Raw genomic sequence first — 18636 nt, 5'->3', positions numbered from 1 at the left:
ATAACTAAAACTACATTAAAAAAACTCTAATAAGATAAACTGCATTTTAATCTGATTTTTAAAGAGGAAAAAGAATTTGCTAGTATCAGAAAATGAAAAAAATTCACAACAGATAAAGACAAACTAAATTATCAAATTCTTATGCTCAATTTTATTCCAACAAAATGGATAACTTCAATGAAATATGCAAATATTTTTAAAATATATAAAATACTCAGGTTAATAGAACAAAAGTTGGAGAATTAAAATTAACCAATTTCAGAAAAATGCCTTGAAGAAATAGTAAATTAACTCCTGAAGAAAAAAAGTCCAAGAATAGATGGACTTAGGTGAATTTTATCAAATATTCAAAGAAAAATTATTTCCTATTTCATATAAGCTTTGAAAAAATAGGAAAAGAAGAAATCCTAAGGAGAGACAAATCAGAAAAAGAAAACTGAGTCAATCTACCTAATGACTATTGATACAAAAACAGTTAATAAAATGTTAGCACAACAAAAACAACATATTAAAAATATAAATTATGATCATGTTGGAGGAATACTTGGTGAAATTTCACACCTAAATAATTGAGAAAATATTCATTGCTTAATGGATAACAGAGGTCAATATAATAAAGATGACATTATTATTTGAATCAATTTTCTTAATGTAATACTGCTCAAACTAGCAAAGAATTACTTCAGAGAATTAGGGGGAAAGTAGTTAAGATTCATCTGGAGGAATCAAGAATCTCAAGATAAATAATGAAAAAAGGTGAGAAAGGGGCCTACTTGTACCATATCTCAAACTATACTCCAAAGCAGTTGTCAGAACTATTTGACACTTAAATAATAGAAAAAGTTGGTCAACTCAACGAATTAGTAAAATTAAAATTGGTCAGAAGCAAACAAACATAGTAGCATAGTGTTCCATAAACCCAAAGACCCAAGTACTGGGATAAGAGCTCAGTATATATGCCAAAAATTTCAGGGAAAACTGGAAAGCAGTCTGACAGAAATTAGGTTTAGATCAGTATCTCAAGTTTTCCAAGACAAGCTCCAAATAGTTATATGACTTAGATATAAAAGATTATATCAGAAATCAAATTAGGGAAGCAGGGAAGGAAATGCCTTTTGCAAGTATAAATGGATGAAAAATTCATGACAGTTAAGAGGTAAAGAGAATCACATAAGATAATATGAAGCTTTTTGGTTGAGGGGGCAGGGATCAACAAGTTTTTCTGATTTAGCCCTTATATTCAGGAAATATAAAGAACTTGATTCAGCTACATAAAAACAAAAGCCATTACCCAGCTGGTAAATGATCAAAGGACATAAATAGGCAGTCAAATATAAATATTTATAAATAGTAAATGTAATGTAACATTATTGCAGTATAAAATATGATGAAGAATGATTTCAGAGAAACTTGGGAAGGTTTGTCTGAAGTGATTTAAGTAAAGAAAGTTAAGTGAGCAGAACTAGAAAAATTCATACAATCAGAACACTGAAGTTAAATACTTTCTAATTATTTGATAATTTGATCAGAGGAATGGTTCAGAAAAACAGTAATGAAGCATGTTTTACCTACCTCCTGACAGATAGAATTAAAATATAGAATGAGATATACTTTTTTCAATGTAGTCAATGTTGGAATTTCTTTTTCTTCACCATAAATCTTTTTAATCCTTCCCTCCTCCAGTTTGAGGGAGGGAGTTGGAGGGCAGAGAACGGGGTTAACAATACTATTGTCATAAAAAATAAGAAGAGAAAGATTTCAATGTAATTCTAAAAATGAGAAATGAAGAATCAGAAGCTCAGAGGGAAAGATAGATGATCAGGACATTTTTGAAAATAACATTAAATTTGTTATGTATTGTACAGGAAAAGAAAGCTATATGTGATACAGATTTGTGGTTTCTTGTAGCCTCCTAATTATCTTCTCAAAAGATCTTCCATCTCCCTGTTCTAGGCATTTTCCCTGACTGTCCCCCATGCCTGGAATCCTTTCCTTCCTCATCTTCTCCCTATGGCTTCCTTGAAGTCCTTGCTAAGGTACCAACTTCTTCTACAAGAATCTATTTCAGTTCCTTTTACCTCTTGTGCCTTCCTTCTGTTGATTAGTTCCTTACAGCAGTGATGGTGAACCTATGGCACAGGTGCCAAAGATGGCATGCAGGAGTGCTCTCTGTGGGCACATGGGCTATCCCCCCAACTGTCAGAGTTCTTACTAGAAAAGCAGAGGGACTTGGGCAGAGTTTATCCCTTTCCCCTCTCCACTATCCCTGAGGACATTTCGTCATATCATCTGCCCCTCTGCCCAGCAACCCAATGGGAGCACTTCTTCCCTCCCTTGTATAGGGTAAGGGGGATGGGGTGAGGCATGACACTCAGTCTCTAGTGGGGGACCAGAATGGCACTTGATCTAGAGGATGGGGGGTAGGGTGTGGCACTCCATCTCTAAAAGGTTTTCCATCACTGCCTTATAGCTTCCTGGTTCAGAGTTGTTTATATTTACTCCCTTTTCCTATTCCCCCCATCCCCATTAGACTGTGAGCTCTGTGACCTCAGGGAGCCTCTGCATCCCTAGCACTTATGTAGCATAGTGCCTGGCACGTTAGGCAATTAATAAATGTTTATTTATTAACTCTCTGCTCTGCTTTGTCTGCTTTGTAAGTGGAAATTCTTGTTTTAATTTGGTGCTTGTGAAATTCAGGATTTTAAAAAAATAATTAAAAAAGAGGGGGGAAAATAGAGCTAGATTGTAGGGACTCTTAAGTGTCCAGTAAGCTAAAGGAGGAAGAGGACTAAAAATGAAGGTGTGTCCTAGAAAAGAATCAGCTAGCAGCACAATGTTCAAGTATTTGATTTGATCTGAATCTGAAGAGAAAAAGTAACCAGGTATGCTCTGTTTGATTCTAGAGGGTGAATTTAAGAATGGGGAGAAGTCCCAGGAGGCAGGTTTCAGCTAAATATAAGAGAGTCTGCTAACAGTAGGAGAAAATGTGACACATGAAAAGAGCCCTGGGTTTAGATGCAAAGAATGTAGATTTGAATACCAGCATTGCTACTTATTACCTGTTTGACCTTGGAAAAGTCATCCTCTCTGAACTTAAATGTCTTCTTCTCTAAACTAAGGTTCAAATGAGCTTGGTCTCTTCTAGATCTAAATCTTATGGTTGTAGTAAAAATTGTATTAAAGCAATCTCCCAAAATAATAATTGTCCCGTCAATGGAGATGTTTAGGCAGAGAATAGAAAACTACTTGTCACTGATGCTATAGAAGGGATTTATTCACTGATTAAAGTTTAGGGATAGATTTTTAAGTTTCTCTTTTAAGTCCCTTCCAACTCTGAAATTCTATAGAATGCACTTCTGCTTATATACATCTCCTTTCTGATTTTTGTTTTGACAATAGCAGCCTGTGTGTATTATATTCTTATCTATATGTAAAATGTTCACAGTGAAAACCCTTTGTTGTATGCTATGAGCATTAAGTTTATTAAGATTATATATTAGAGTGTTTGAGAGCATTTCTAGGCCATCCAAACCAATATCAAATAGTATGGTTCACGGCCCCAGTTGTATGTTTGTAGCAGCCACTCCTACTTCTCATTGTGAATCAGACTCATTGTTGTGGTTGGGTGTATTTTCAGCCTATCCAGGCATCCCTGAAACCATTTAGTATCCTGACTGGAAATTTCAGCCAGACATTTTTCAAAGAATCCTAATTTTTTGTCATATCTACTGTGCTATTGCATGTTTAACATGGAAATTAGACTGGCTGGCAAGGTCTACCCTAAGCTTTAAGGATCAGCATTTGAGAGAAGGATAAGTGTTTCTTTTTGTTTCTTGGGAACTTTTTTATATGGACACTGCTATAGCCTATCCATGACATTGCTCCTCAAGTGGGCCTTGCCAATTGTAGAACTGGCCTAGAGCCCCATTATTTGGAAGCAAAATTCAGTGATTAGAGGATTTTAGGAAAGTAGGGCATTCATTAATTCATATCTCTTGTTTCCATAGAAAAGTTATCACCTTCCCCCTAAGTAATAAGGTGAGTCCATACCATCCCTGACCCCCAATTTTCCCTTCAGCCATAGCAAAAATCAAATAGATACCATTTGATTTGGCTGTCAGTTGACCTGAAATCAAAAGTTTGAATATTAGAATTGTAATAGTTAAAATTTAGGGGGAAGCTTAGGCAGGGTAGAAATTAGTTTCTCTCTGCAAGGAATGTTATATTTTTAGAGGTTTATTAAAGGTTACGGATTAAAGAAAATAGAGAATAAGAAAGCACGTGTCTAGGCCCAGTGACGCCTAGACCAACCCACCTATATTATGAAAAGAGACTTGTCTGCTTGGAAGCGGCAACGGGAAAAAGAAAAGAGAGGGGCCCAGAAGCCTTTCCAATCAGGTTAAATACCCCATCTCGATCTCGGCCCAGGTGAGAATTCAGTGATATTACAAAGCATTCTGTGGAAGTGGAGCAAGGACTTCTGGGGATTGAAGTCCTGAATTCAAGTCTCCATTTTTACAGACTAGAATGTTGGAGCTGAAAGGGACCTTACAACATAGATATCAATTCAGCAAGTGCTTCTTATGCCCTACTAACTATACTGGATTCTGGGGTTATAAATATAGTTGTAATACAGGCCCTGTTCTTGAACCGATCATCAGATGAGGAGATATTAAAGCATCTTCTGATAGAGCTGTAAGAGACCTAAAAGTGTCAGAAGAGAGAACTGGGATCAGAATAAATTGGACTAAATATTAAGCCCCTTCCATCTCTTAAGTCTTTAATCCAGCCTTCTTATTTTTTAAATGAACACCTAGAGCTAGTAAAAGATTAAGAGACCTGACCAAGTTCTCAAGTTTTGTCAGTGTTCTTCAGATTCTGACTTGTGGTTATAGCAGTTACCTGTCTCTAGCTAAACTCTAGGCTTTATTCTTTGTAGGGGGTGAATTGGCTTTTGAGATTCTCTCAGATGCAATCACTTTGGAGAAGACTAAGGCTTAATTGTTAGTACGGCTTCCATTTCTGAGGGCAGTTAGAACTTGGCAAACTGGACTTGCATTTAGAGGATATGGGTTCAAACTTCAATATTTACTAACTGTATGACAATGACTGTGTTATCTATTTTCTCTGAGCTGTAATTTCCTCATCTTTTAATAAGAATATTTTCTCATGATTTCTGTCATAGGTAAGATATACAAATAGAAGCTGTTATCAATATTAGTAGCAGCAGCAACAATATTCTTAAAAGTAACATCCTTTTACAACTAATGACATATTTTAAATCTACAAATTATTTTTCTTCTTTCTTAATTCTTAGTTGTTCACATGGTGGATTATATATTACAGTGTTTGAGAGTATTTCTAGGCCATCCAAACCAATATCAAATAGTATGGTTCAATGAATTTTAAAAAAAAAATCATTATTTATCTAATTAAAGCCCAGGAACACTCATAGGCTGAGTAAACTAAAGAAAAAAGAGATGATTATAGTCCCCATGCTAGAGTATCATCTCCTTTACCATATACCAGTGTGTTAAATTACCACATTATTCATTTCATTTTCATTTCCAATTCATTTCATTCATCACCAATTCAATTCATTTAAGTGCATCAGTAACAAACAAACAGAAAAAAAACAACTGCTTGATCACATAGTTTGATGGGGATATGATTGGGGATAGACTCTAAAATGATCACTCTGGTGCAAATATTAATAATATAGGAATAGATCTTGATCAGTGACACGTGTAAAACCCAGTGGAATTGCTTTTTGGCTATGGAAAAGGGTTGGATGGAGGGGAGGGAAAGAACATGAATCATGTAACCATGGAAAAATATTTTAAATTAATTAAATAACTTAATAAAATAATATTTAATCCTATAACCATGGACAATGCCATCTTTGCTACTCAGACCAGAAATACAAGACTTTACATATCCATTTAAAAGAAGTAAAAGTAATACAAGTATAAAGTTATAGAAAGTGTCAGTCTACAGAGTCCTGAATTTTTTCATTATATTTTTATTTTTATTTATTTTGTCTCATATTTCCAATTTCATGTAAAAAAATTTAACATTAATTAAAAATTTTTTTGAGTTCTAAATCTTTCTCTCCCCTCCCCTTTTTTTGAGAAAGCATGCAGTGCAAATGAAATCATGCAAAATAAATTTCCTTATTAGCCATGTTACAAAAGAAAACATTTAAAAAGGGAGAAAAATAAAGAAAATAAAAATATGCTATCTGCATTCAGAATTCATCAGTTTTCTTTGGAGGTAATATAGCATTTTTCATCATGGACCTTTTGAAATTGTTTTGGATCATTGTCTTGATCAAAGTAAAGTCTTTCACAGTTGATCATCCTTACAATATTCTCTGTTCCCGTGTACAGTAGCCTCCTGATCCTACTTACTTCACTTTGCATGAGTTCACGTAAGTTTTCACAAGTTTTTCAGAAACCATCTTCTTCATTATTTCTTATAGCACAGTAGTATTCCATCACAATCGTATACCACAACTTGCTCAATTAACTCTCCTTGATTTCTAATTCTTTTCCAACACATAAAGAGCTATGATTTTGTATAAAGAAGTCTTTTCCCCTTTTCTTGCTTGTCTTTGGGATATAGACTTAGTAGTCATATTGCTGGGTCAAAAGATATGCACAGTTTTTTATAGCCCTTTGGACATAGTTCCCAGTTGTTCTCTGGAATAGTTTGAGAGTCTTGAATATATTTATTTTCATGTCACCTTACCCCTCGGGGTAATGGGTTATCCCTTATCAGAGGTTTTCAAATGGTGATTATTCTCCTTCATACTCAAAGAAGATCAGAATGACACCACTTTGTTGGGGTTAGTGTACTGTATGTCTTGATAAGATATTTCTTGTTTTCCTCTTGATTTTTCATTCTTTTGATTCTGCTTTATTGTTTCTTGGTTTCTCAAGAAAGCATTAGTTTCTGGATGGTCAAATCTGATTTTTAAGGCCTAATTTCCCTCTGTCAATTTTTGGTTCTCCTTTTTCAATTGACCTGTTTCTTCTACCACCACTTTCATTTCTCCTTGCATCACTTTCATTCCTCTTTCCCATTTTTCCTCTGCTTCTCTTAATGGGTTTTTGAAGCATTTTTTGAGTGCTTCCAGAATTTGTTTCCTATCCATATTTTTCTTTTAGACTGTGTGTGTTTCCTTTGCTTTCACTATCCCCTTCTGTGTCTGTACTTTGCTCTTTGTCTTCATAAAAATTCCTTAGAGTTAGGTGCTTTTTTTGTTGTTGTTTGCTCATTTTTGGAGGGATGATGTAATGGTTTGAGGACTGTGAGCTCTGAGAGAGCCTCTACCACCCTTCCCCCCCCCCCCCCCCCATTCAATTGATCCTGGAGTTTCTGTTAGCTTAAAGACTTGCCTCAGGCTTACCTGTAAGCTTTTGATATCACTCTGAACTTGACCAGGTCAGGGGCTGATCAAATTCTAGCCCCAGGCTTAGGCTGAAGTTTTTGGTCTCACTGTGTACTTGATCCAATAAGGCACACCCTTGATTGTCCTGTCTTGGAGCTCCTTCCTGAGCTTTAGGCAAAAAGATCAGTACTTAGTACTATCAATCATCCCAAACTGTGTACTATGCCCTTATCCCAAGCCCTGACTGGGACTTCTGGGTTCACTCTGGGCCCACTAGGGTCAGCCCACTTCAGCACAGACTATTCTGGGCTAGGACTCCAGACTTCTCTACAGGTTTGAAATTTCAAGGAGTATACCTTCACTTGTATCACTATGTGACTAGGCAGGATCTCAGGATCTGGATGTTGTTGTAGGCTTAGGTTTCAAACCTAAGACAGCAAATGTGGGGTAGGGCCATGGGGCTTGCTCTTGGCTTCCTCTTTCCTCCTTGTTACAGCCTCTTGATGGCTCTGCTCTCTTCTCACCCCAGTGCTCCAGATGTTCTTTGCCTATCTTTTGGGTTTTTCTTTTCTTGAAAGTTGTTTCACTCTGTCCCCTTATTGGTTCTTTCACTCCTGTATTTGTTTTGTAGTGATATTTTAATCTTGGTCAGAGAGCATTCTAGTGGTGGCATGGAGCTGTTCTGGATTATTCTATCTTGGCTCCAGTTAGGGGTCTTTTTTCTACTGTATGTCTTGACTGTGACTGATTAGAACAATACAATCTCTGCAGTCTCTGCCATAGCCTACCATAAACATCAGTTATATAGCATAAATCTAAACTTGATTCTGCTCTGCTTCCAGGAATCTTAGTTTCACATCTACATGACACTGCCATATTGTTTTATGAACATTTGCCCTCTAAGTTAAAGTATTGTCCATCTGTTAAAATGTAAATGTTTCCCAAGAAAGAATATTCTCCCTCTTCTTTCTCTCATGTAATATTTAAGAATTGATTATTATTATTTTTTGGGGGGTGCTGGGCAGATTTATTTATTTATTTATTTATTTTATAATATTTTATTTGATCATTTCCAAGCATTATTCGTTAAAGACAAAGATCATTTTCTTTTCCTTCCCCCCCACCCCCCATAGCCGACACATGATCCCACTGGGTATCACATGTGTTCTTGATTCGAACCCATTGCCATGTTGTTGGTATTTGCATTAGGGTGTTCATTTAGAGTCTCTCCTCTGTCATGTCCCCTCAACCGCTGTAGTCAGGCAGTTGCTTTTCCTCGGTGTTTCTACTCCCACAGTTTATCCTCTGTTTACGAATAGTGTTTTTTCTCCTAGATTGTTCAGGGACATTACACCGCCCCTAATGGAGAAGTCCATTACATTCGATTATACCAAAGTGTATTAGTTTCTGTGTACAATGTTCTCCTGGTTCTGCCCCTTTTGCTCTGCATCACTTCCTGGAGGTTGTTCCAGTCTCCATGGAATTCCTCCACTTTATTATTCCTTTTAGCACAATAGTATTCCATCACCAACATATACCACAATTTGCTTAGCCATTCCCCAATTGATGGGCATCCCCTCGTTTTGCAATTTTTGGCCACCACAAAGAGCACAGCTATGAATATTTTTGTACAAGTCTTTTTGTCCATTATCTCTTTGGGGTACAGACCCAGCAGTGCTATGGCTGGATCAAAGGGTAGACATTCTTTTGTCGCCCTTTGGGCATAGTTCCAAATTGCCCTCCAGAATGGTTGGATCAGTTCACAACTCCACCAGCAATGAATTAATGTCCTTACTTTGCCACATCCCCTCCAGCATTCATTACTTTCATTTGCTGTCATGTTAGCCAAGAATTGATTATTTAAAGCATCATGCTAAGCACCAAGAGATACCTATAGAAGAACAAGTCATTTCTATAACGCAGTAAACTTAAAAAGTACTTTTTTTACAACAGCACTGTGAGTATGCCCTTCACTAATGCAGATTACAGTAATAAAAGACCCATATCTGTAGGATTTTGAGATTTACAGTGTTTTCTTCACAACACTATCCCCCAGTTACCTAGGCTTACAACCTAGGCACCATCCTCAATTCCTCCTCTCACCCCCGATCAGTTGTCAAGTCTTGTCATTTTTCTTTGATAATATTTTTTTGTAAATGCTGCCTACCTCCACCACTGCAAAGGCAATAAAGAAGGCTTTATCAGCTCAAGTCTGGACAATTGCAATTGCCTGCTGGCTGGTTTCTCTGCCTTAAGTCCCACTTAATCCAATGATTTTCCATTCAACTGTCAGATCAATCTTCCTAAATTAGTGTAGGTTTGACCATATTACTCCATACCTTCACCATTCAGTAAATACCAATGACTTCCTTTTACCTCCAGGGTCAAATAGACCATCTATTTGGTATTCAGATACCTTCATAACTTGACCTTTTCTACCTTTCCATTCTTTTTACACGTTATCACCCCATACTCTTCAATTGAATGCCTAACTTCCTTATGGTTCCTCTCAGTAGGCCCTCTGTCTCTTGACTCTAGGCATTTTCACTGACTGTCCCCTTGTCTCAAACATTTTTCCTCATCATTGGCATTTTTTTCTCTCTGTCTCTGTCTTTTGTCTGTCTGTCTGTCTCTCTGTCTCTCTCTCTCTGTTTGCCACACCCCCCACCCCTCACCCCGGAATATATGTATATATGTGGAGGAGTGAGGGATGAAATGATCCAAGCTGTATTTTAGGACAATCACTCTAGTATCTAAATGGATTAGAGTGAAGGAGAAATTTGAGGCAGGCAGACCCACTAGGCAATAGTCCAGATATAATATGAGTATTAACACCAGAATGTTAGCAATATCCCAGGACAAAAGGAGTATTCATGAGATGTTGCAAAGATGAAAACAGACCTTGGCAATAGCTTGATATGGGTGGTGGGTTGGTAATGAGAGATAGCAATTCTAGGTAACTCCTTGGTTGTGAACCTGAGGCTCTGGGAGGATGGCAGTGTCCCCTTTCCAGTAACAAGGATGTTAAGAAAGGGAAGAGTTTATAAAAGCTAATGAGTTCAGTTTTAGACATGTTGAGTCTAAGATGTCTATTTGGTTCAAGATTGGAAATGAGCAGAGAGGTTGGAGCAGGATAGATAAATTTGAGAAATTGTTAGCATAGAGATGGTATGGGCATTGTTTATAAGCAATAGGCTAGTATATATGAAGAAATTAAAGATAAGGTGGAGAGTGGGAATGACTTTGCCAGGGTAGGCTGGTACCTTCTCTGCAACTTAGAGTCTTAGAGAGTTGCTTAGAATGCTGAGAGTTAAAAAACTTGTTCAGGGTCATATAACCAATATGTGTCAAAAAAGGCCTGGAACCCAGGTTGTCTAGGCTTAAAAGATCAGCTCTTTATCCAGTGTGCCATGCTATCCATATTGGTTGGAGATAAAGAGAATAAAACCCTTATCTTCCAATGAGGACTAGTAGATTAAACCCTGGATTTGTTTTTAACTGGACATATCAGACCTGTGGGAGCCAATGGGCCACCAATAACAACCTTTTTTGATGATTGTAGATGTTTTACCACTTTAAAAACCTTTGGTTGGGATTATCACAGATCTTTTTGTACAGGTAGATTATATTTTATTCCTCCAGAGATTTGAGAGCAGTAGGCTTAAATCAGAGGGTAAGGTCTCTAATAAACTGTAAATCTCATCAGGAGAGGGACAACACTGAATTTTTTTCTACCAACCTGGAAATGCTCAGATGTCATTAAAACAGTAATTCAAATTGCCTTTGAAATTTCAATTGCATATCAAAAACTTCTGGCCTATAAAGAAGATAAAATTCTGAACAGGATTAGTAATGGAGTAGTGGAATCTGTGCCCCTAGAAATTCTCAAATCCAGACTACACAGTCATTCAGCCATTTTAGATCATCTGATTCAGTTTGGAGGGGAAGAGTTTGAATCAGGATTTTTTTAGACCTCTTCATCCTTTGGCATTTGATCTTATAATGCTAATTGAAGAAGATATAATTGCACCTATTTTCCATGGGTATCCAGAGTGTGTTGCAAATAATTTCATCCTAACTATAGAGTTCAGTCTTCATTGGTTGATAGTTTAAAAGAGCTAGAGAGGGCCTCTATCCACTTGAAACTTCAAGTGATGTCTATTTTATAGACAAGGAAACCAAACACCAAAAGTGGTCCTGTCCAAGGTCAGAGAAGTGGGACTAGAACTTTTTTACTAACTTCTAGTCTATTACCCTTCCCACCACTGTTAATCTCCTTTTGGAACATATTCTAACTCCCCTGACTTCCCTAGTGTATTAACAGTTGTATATACTATTTTTAGTTATGCTACTTCTTTTTTTCCCCTTCAGAAACCTGAATTCCAGAGTGGAGAGAAGCCAGAGTTGTAATGACACAGCCCAGGACAGAGCAAAAAGCAGAATTCGATCAGTTCCCACCAATAAAGCAAAGGTACTACTGTAAGAGGCCTCAGGGAATCCACCTTCCTGTCCTATCACATTCTTTTTTTAAACACAGGTCACTTCTAGATTTTGTTACTGTTTTGTTTTCTTTCAAAAAAGAATATATCTTGGGCATGTGAGCTTTAATGGGGAGTCCAAAAAGTCAGTTGAGGAAAAAACAGTGAATCTAATGTCTATACTTATATGTAGGTAGAATTAGGACTAGTTGATAAGCATTTGTTAAAACTTGAGCTCAGAAGTGTTGTCTTCATTTAAACCAACTGAAAAATATGACTCAAGAATCTGGTCAAATCTGTTGTTCTCTAGAAAAAAAGCAACATTGTTAAATGTAAATTTATTCCTCACCTCCCAGTTCCACTAAATATACATTTTCGATTTTCTTCTCTGTTTACCCACATATGTTATAATTGTTAAGAGGGTATGCCTTCTTAAACCAGGACTTCTTTGATGTTTTCATCTCAAAACTTCCTTAACTTTGGAGTCTCCATCTTCCATTTAACCTTCCACCACACAGACTTTAGAGTTCTGTGGTTCTGTTATTAACATTAGTAATCTTAAAGGATGAAAAGGAAGGCATCAGATAGAGAGGAGAGCAGATCATTATCTCTCCAGTTCAGAATCTTTCATCATCACTGTTTTTCCTACAGTTTCTTATAGTTCATCTTCCACAGTCTTCTTAAAACATTCCTAGGATTCTTTAAAGAGTCTAACCTCTGGTCAAGAAATCCCCTTCTAATCTAGACTTGCAAATGAGAAAGGTCTACTTGACTTCTTAGTGCTAGTTCTACTTAATCTGCCAAATTCTGAAGTGGCCATTGAAGGTCAAAGTTGGGGGCTGACTAAGGTATTCAGGACTGGAACTGTGTGGTACAAGATGCTGGAGTCAGAGGGTCTGGGCTCAAATCCTGCATCCGATGCATACTACATGTGCAACAGTTTCATCATTGGTAAAGTGTAGGGGTGGACTAGATGACTTGGACTCCCTAAATATATGTATGAGCCCAAATGCATAGAATTTGGTATAAAACCAGAGTGATTATCTAAACTCTCTCAGTGTATGAAAGAAAGAACTTGGAGATTAAGTGACTTGCTCAAGATCACACTGATAATAAGCACCATAGATAGACAAGGTCTTGTACATAAACTAGTTGAGTTCACTAGAGGCCAGTCTTAATGGAATGGGAGAAAGCTGAGCTAAGGCCAGAGTAGGAAAGGAAGAGTCTGTACTAGGGACTAGGGAGGAAGAGAATGAAGAGAATTTATAGGAAGGCAGCATAGAGAGAACTTAGAGGAATGGGCAATTAGGGGAGCAGTCTGAGAGACAAGTAAACAGGTCAAGTGTAGTAACCATAAAAAGGAGGAATATAAGAAAGAACATAGATGGAAGAAGCAGGAAGAGAGAGAAAGGAATGAGGTCACACAGAAGGAACAAAAGGAGCAGAAGTAGAGGGAGACAGTGGGCAGGTGACAACCCAACAATTGATGCCCAACAACTAGTACTAGGTTCCAGTTTAATTGAACTTCTTGGAGCCACAACAGTTATTGAATGACATCTGACCCTCGTGCCCTCTAGGATGATGTGAATTCCCTAGGACCCATAGAGAGGAAGATATATGCTACAACTTATTGATCAAGCAACTGGAATAAATAGGCTTCAGAATTCCCTAAGATATGTTTTGGTATAAATAAAAAAGCCAGTGATAATTCAGTAGAATTAATTTCCTTTGCAATCCTATGTATTTTATTTTACTCATTTTAATACATTTAAACAGTCATATGGAGAAGGGGTCTGTAGACTATACCAGATTGCCCAAGGAGTCATGATTAGATTTTTAACTACAGATACTTTTTCAGGTCACAAACATGAATTTAAAAAAATCTTCTCATCTTAATTCCAGGTCACAGCAGTGACTCCAGCCTCCAACCCCATTGTTGGTGTTCTCTTGTCAACCCAAAACAACCGCTGCTTCTCAGCCCCTGATTTGACTGTGGAAAAACGACTACCATTCAGCTCTCTCTCATCTCTGTCCTCCTTGCATAAGCCAGAGCGATCTATTAGTCCTGAAAGTAATGATAGCATCTCAGAAGAACTGAATCATTTCAAGCCCATTGTCTGCTCACCATGTACCCCTCCTAAGAGACTCCCTGATGGCAGAGTACTCAGCCCATTGATCATAAAATCAACACCCAGGAATTTGACCAGAACCTTACAGAAGCAGACCTCTTATGAAGCTAGTCCACGGATCCTTAAGAAGTGGGAACAGATCTTCCAGGAAAGACAGATCAAAAAGACCCTTTCAAAAGCTACCCTCACTTCCATGCCTTCTGAAACAGGGGAAGACTTCCTAATTCCTGAAGTTGTCCATTCCAGCAAAGAGCAGCCAGGGCTGGCTTTACATGTGAGACTCTTCAGTGAGCAAGTAAGCTCAGATCATCCTACACTTATCATCCCAGAGCCTGATTATTTTCCCTCGGTTAGTCAAGCAAAGGTAGAAAGGAGAATTGGTAGGAAGAGCAGTGCCAAAATCCTGTTGGAAACTGACTATTCCTTGGAATCCAAAGGGAGAGCAAATGGAGCCATTTTGGATAGTCAGGGGTTTGAGGGATCTGAGACAAGCACAGACTCTGATCTAGACAAATCATGGATAAGCACTGATGTGAAATTCACGACAAGGAAAATTATGGCTATTAATCCAGCACTGCCTGAGAACAACACACTTGGTGTGGTTCTCAAAACCACAAAAAAGCAGCTGAAGACACTGAATCATTTTGAGTTGCCTAATGGCAACTGTGACATGGTAGAAACTATCAGTGATGCGCCACTTCCTCCCTTACGCCGTGGCCGGAAAAGGCACTGTAAGACCAAGCACTTAGAGCAAAATGGCTCCTTTAAGAAACTAAGACAAAATGTAGGGGAGGTGGGCCTGACCCCCGGGGACCCAGTGTTTCAAGAGATGGAGCAGAAGCTTCAGCAGGAAGAGGAAGATCGGCAGCTGGCCCTTCAGCTCCAGCACATGTTTGACAATGAGAGTAGGATAGTGAGCAGGCGAAAAGGAGGTACTGACCAATATCTCCTACGTTCCAACAGCACTACTGGTGCCAAGTAGCACTTAGGAATGATGTTGCCTTTTCCCTAGAGGCCAGTAGATTCGATCAGAGATCCTCCAGTCCACTTTTCAGTTAGATTGAATAATGAGGACACTTTTTAATTATGGATCTGAGCCTGGGCCTTATACTCACTGTCCAAGGGATCCCTTATCCCTGCCCCTCTTCCATGATCAAGTCCTTTCAAGTAGGAAGCCCTCCGTACTGCAAACAGTCTGGAGAGTGTTTGGGGCCAAAGCTGGCAGGGCCAGGTTGGCCTGAGCCTTGGGCTGGCCATTTTCAGGAGCTTGTGGCCAGAGTTTGCAATTCCTCCTCCCCCTCTCCACACCCTGCCCCCTCCCTCTACCACCCCCAGCTACACACACATACACCCAAACACACACACACACACACACACACACACACACACACACACACACACAATGGACTAGCTTTATCAGAATTGTAGACTAGAATACCTGACCTCTTTTATCTTTCATCCTGGCTTTGTTTAAATCAGCCTTGCAGATAGGATGAATATTGTTCTGAGCAGTTAATTGATAATTTATTCTTCTTTGACCCTAAAATTCATAATTTGAAATTTCCTTCCTTCCTAGATCTCCTTCCCTTCCCCATCCCAAAATGTATGTCTTTCTAATTGTGTTGGCTCTAACTAATTATAAAATACCAATAGCAAACATTTTTTTAAGCACTACTATATATAGAACACAGTCTTTTGGCTAGGGAAGATGCAGAGTTTAGATAGATGATCCAAATCCCTCAAGGACCTTATAATCATGTAGGACTGGAAAAAATGAATTTGTAGTCCCGTTACACATACAGCTTGTAATTTCAGAGTAATCAAGGGAGCAGCAAAGGCTAGTTAAGAATCATTCATAACATTAAGAGTGAAGAGCCTCACAGCTTTCCCAACTTACAGTTCTTCCTGTCTGTGAGATGAGAGCCATTCTCAGTGACACCATGGCATTTGATTCTCTGCAAGGTTGATTTAACTTAGACTTTCAAATAAGATTACTCAGTCAAAATCAGATAATGATATTTGAGTACCCATTGTACACTGTTGCAATGAAGTTGTAACCAAGAATTCTGATATCTGTGACTCTTTAGGGGTTCATTTTTCTCTGAAGCTCTGTACTACATCTTTTCTGTCATAGTAGCTGGTGCTTTTCCCCTTCAAGACTCACCCTAGCTTAAAGATTGGTGTTTACTTTCAGGTCATTTCTTTGTTTTTCCCTATATACATACAAAGTGTGACTTTTAAGTAACGCACCTGATGTTTATAAATTAATATATGTCCAGACAAGTCTTTATCTTCATCAAAATAGCTCCCTTGGGTTACTGGTGGTGTTCAGTATTTTCTGGAATTCTTTTTGGAAATTGCCTTCAGAATCTATAGCAGATTTTTTTTCTCTCTCTCTCTGTTCTCATGGTTGCCATATCTTCATTCTTTGAGGTAGATTTGATCTTTGGTTAGAGTTAAAGGTTACAAGCAGCCAAATCTGATAAATAAGGTAGTGGTCAAGTTGAATAATCACATGTTCAGGTTATATGAAGTATTACTAGGAAGGAATGAGAATGATGCTTTTGAATGGCTTGAAAATCAGCTCTAAAGGCCTCAAGAGTTGTAGCAATCTCATTGGAATAAATGTATAGTCTTCCAAAGGGTCTAGATTGAAGGACATTATTATTTGGATGACTAAATTCTAGTAGAGTAGTTTTTAAAAAAATCAGTTTTATTACTTTATGGTCATGCTTTGTATGATCTAGGTCCAACTTCTTACTGGTGATGTGTTGCCTTTTTAAAGAATACTTGAGTCACAATGTCCATGTTGAAATAATTGGAAGTGGTCTAGAAAGGACAGAAAAGTTGGCCCTTCTATCTTTTCCTTATCCCCCACCCCAAATACATACATATATTTAGAAAAAGCCATCAGTTACTGCCATTAGTATACTTCCACTCTGCCATTTGTAAGTATTAATGGAAGGTTAACTCTGTTGGTAGCAGCAAAGACACACATATTTTTCCGTTTTATCACTATATCTCCAAGAATCTGAAAACATTTTTCAGTTGGGACTCACTTTTGTTTAAAAAAAGGAGAAAAAAACTAAAAAGATAAAAAGAATATTTTTAATAGATAAAGCTATATATTTTCAATATTTCCTTGAATTGACACTTTCATTTTGAGAAATCTCATAGCAATGACAACAGATGATAGTTTTGGCAATAGCGAGCAAAGTATTTCCTGTTAAGCCAATGCCTCGGGCCCTGGTGTGGTCTCCCAGTCTGGTACTTAGAATGGTTTGGGAAACAAACTGCTGAGGAGAGTTCCCCACATGGAAGTAGAGTGATTGCACTTGAGCAGATTATATTCCCTTTACGGAGGGGAGAATCTGGGAAGAATACAACAACCAGAGACCCTGTCTGTATTGTCTGTATTTTACATTGCTCTCTACCTTTTAAAACAATTCCTTGGAAGCTGAAGCTTGAACTGTTTCCTTTCTGAAACTTGCCCCTCATTCACTTGACTGGTTTATTGTGAATTTACTTCAAAATTGAGTTGCTGGCCCGAACTCTCTTTTAAGAAAATGAAAAGCAAACAAAACAGAAGATGGGGAACTTTGTGAACCAGAAATGAAAAAAGTACACTTCAACAAGAATCTGTTTTTCACAGATAAGCAGAGTTCAACTCATCATGCAAGTTTCTCTCTTCCAATAACTCTACTCCTGATTGGGGGTTAAGGAATGGTTTTGATTAGAAGTCCAGAAAATGTGAGACTTGCAAAAGGTGCCTCACTGGCCAAAGCTGGGAAGATACTTGGGGAGAGTGCCCATGACCTGTTGATTGTATATGTTGGAAGAAGTCATTTAGGGCCCTGTTGGGCTGTCACTGAATCAGGCAATTATGTGTTCTGTCACTGGCTTGTTCTGTGATCCCTCCATTTTTTTCTTTTCCCTAAGCCAGGCAAACAGACCTTTGAGAAGCAGCTTGATTTTCCTCAGACCCTGAGAAGAAGCATTCCTGATAATGCCATCTCCAGACATATGTTAATTGGACTTTAAGAAAAGATGCCCTCTTTGATTATAGCTGCTTAATTGTTGTCTAATTGAATCCCAATGACTAAGACAGCCAACATTTTGCCTGGGTGACAAAGTGATGACTGAAGATTATACTCTTCAGCTTTTGAATGTATTTGTGACCAGAGGGTTTGTGGATCATCTTAGGGGAAAGCATTCTTTCATAGGAGTGATCCTGAATGAGTCAGTTAAGGACATCATATGGCGCTTTGCACATAGTAGGTGCGCAATAAATATTTGCTTTGATTTTATTTGGACAATTTTCTTGGTTTTGTAAGCTCTTTTCTTAGTAAAGAATGGAATTTGTCTTCAGATGAGTACAGGTATTACCTAAGCTTCATTAACAGGTTGATTGGCTTCCAAAAATGGAGCAGGAAGATGGCAACTGCAGAGAATTCAGGTAAACACAACTATATAAGCACACAAAACCATGTGGGGTCTGTCATCTGATAACTAGAGTCTACAGAGGAACATGGCAAGTAGTGCAAGACCAGCCCCCCACAGAGTAGAGCCTCAGATAAGTGATTGAAATACAACCCCAGACCTGTCATGCATTTTCAGTTTTACAGGTTCAGGTGGA

At 38.0% G+C, this 18636-nt stretch overlaps 1 protein-coding gene across 2 annotated transcripts in view; it reads left to right on the top strand.

The window, feature by feature from the left end:
* The window catches only part of RNF169 (ring finger protein 169), a 104786-nt gene extending 86479 nt beyond the window's left edge, over positions 1–18307 (top strand). For both annotated transcript variants that reach the window (XM_056794978.1, XM_007490981.3), the window contains 2 exons: positions 11765–11864; positions 13774–18307. In XM_056794978.1, coding sequence (XP_056650956.1) covers positions 11765–11864; positions 13774–14982 — 1309 coding nt within the window. In that variant the 3' untranslated portion in view covers positions 14983–18307. The remainder of the gene's footprint in view (positions 1–11764; positions 11865–13773) is intronic.
* The last annotated feature ends 329 nt before the right edge of the window (positions 18308–18636 follow it).

Source organism: Monodelphis domestica, chromosome 4 (assembly GCF_027887165.1).
Source record: "Monodelphis domestica isolate mMonDom1 chromosome 4, mMonDom1.pri, whole genome shotgun sequence".
Classification (NCBI taxonomy): domain Eukaryota; kingdom Metazoa; phylum Chordata; class Mammalia; order Didelphimorphia; family Didelphidae; genus Monodelphis; species Monodelphis domestica.
This window is presented reverse-complemented; position numbering and strand designations above follow the sequence as displayed.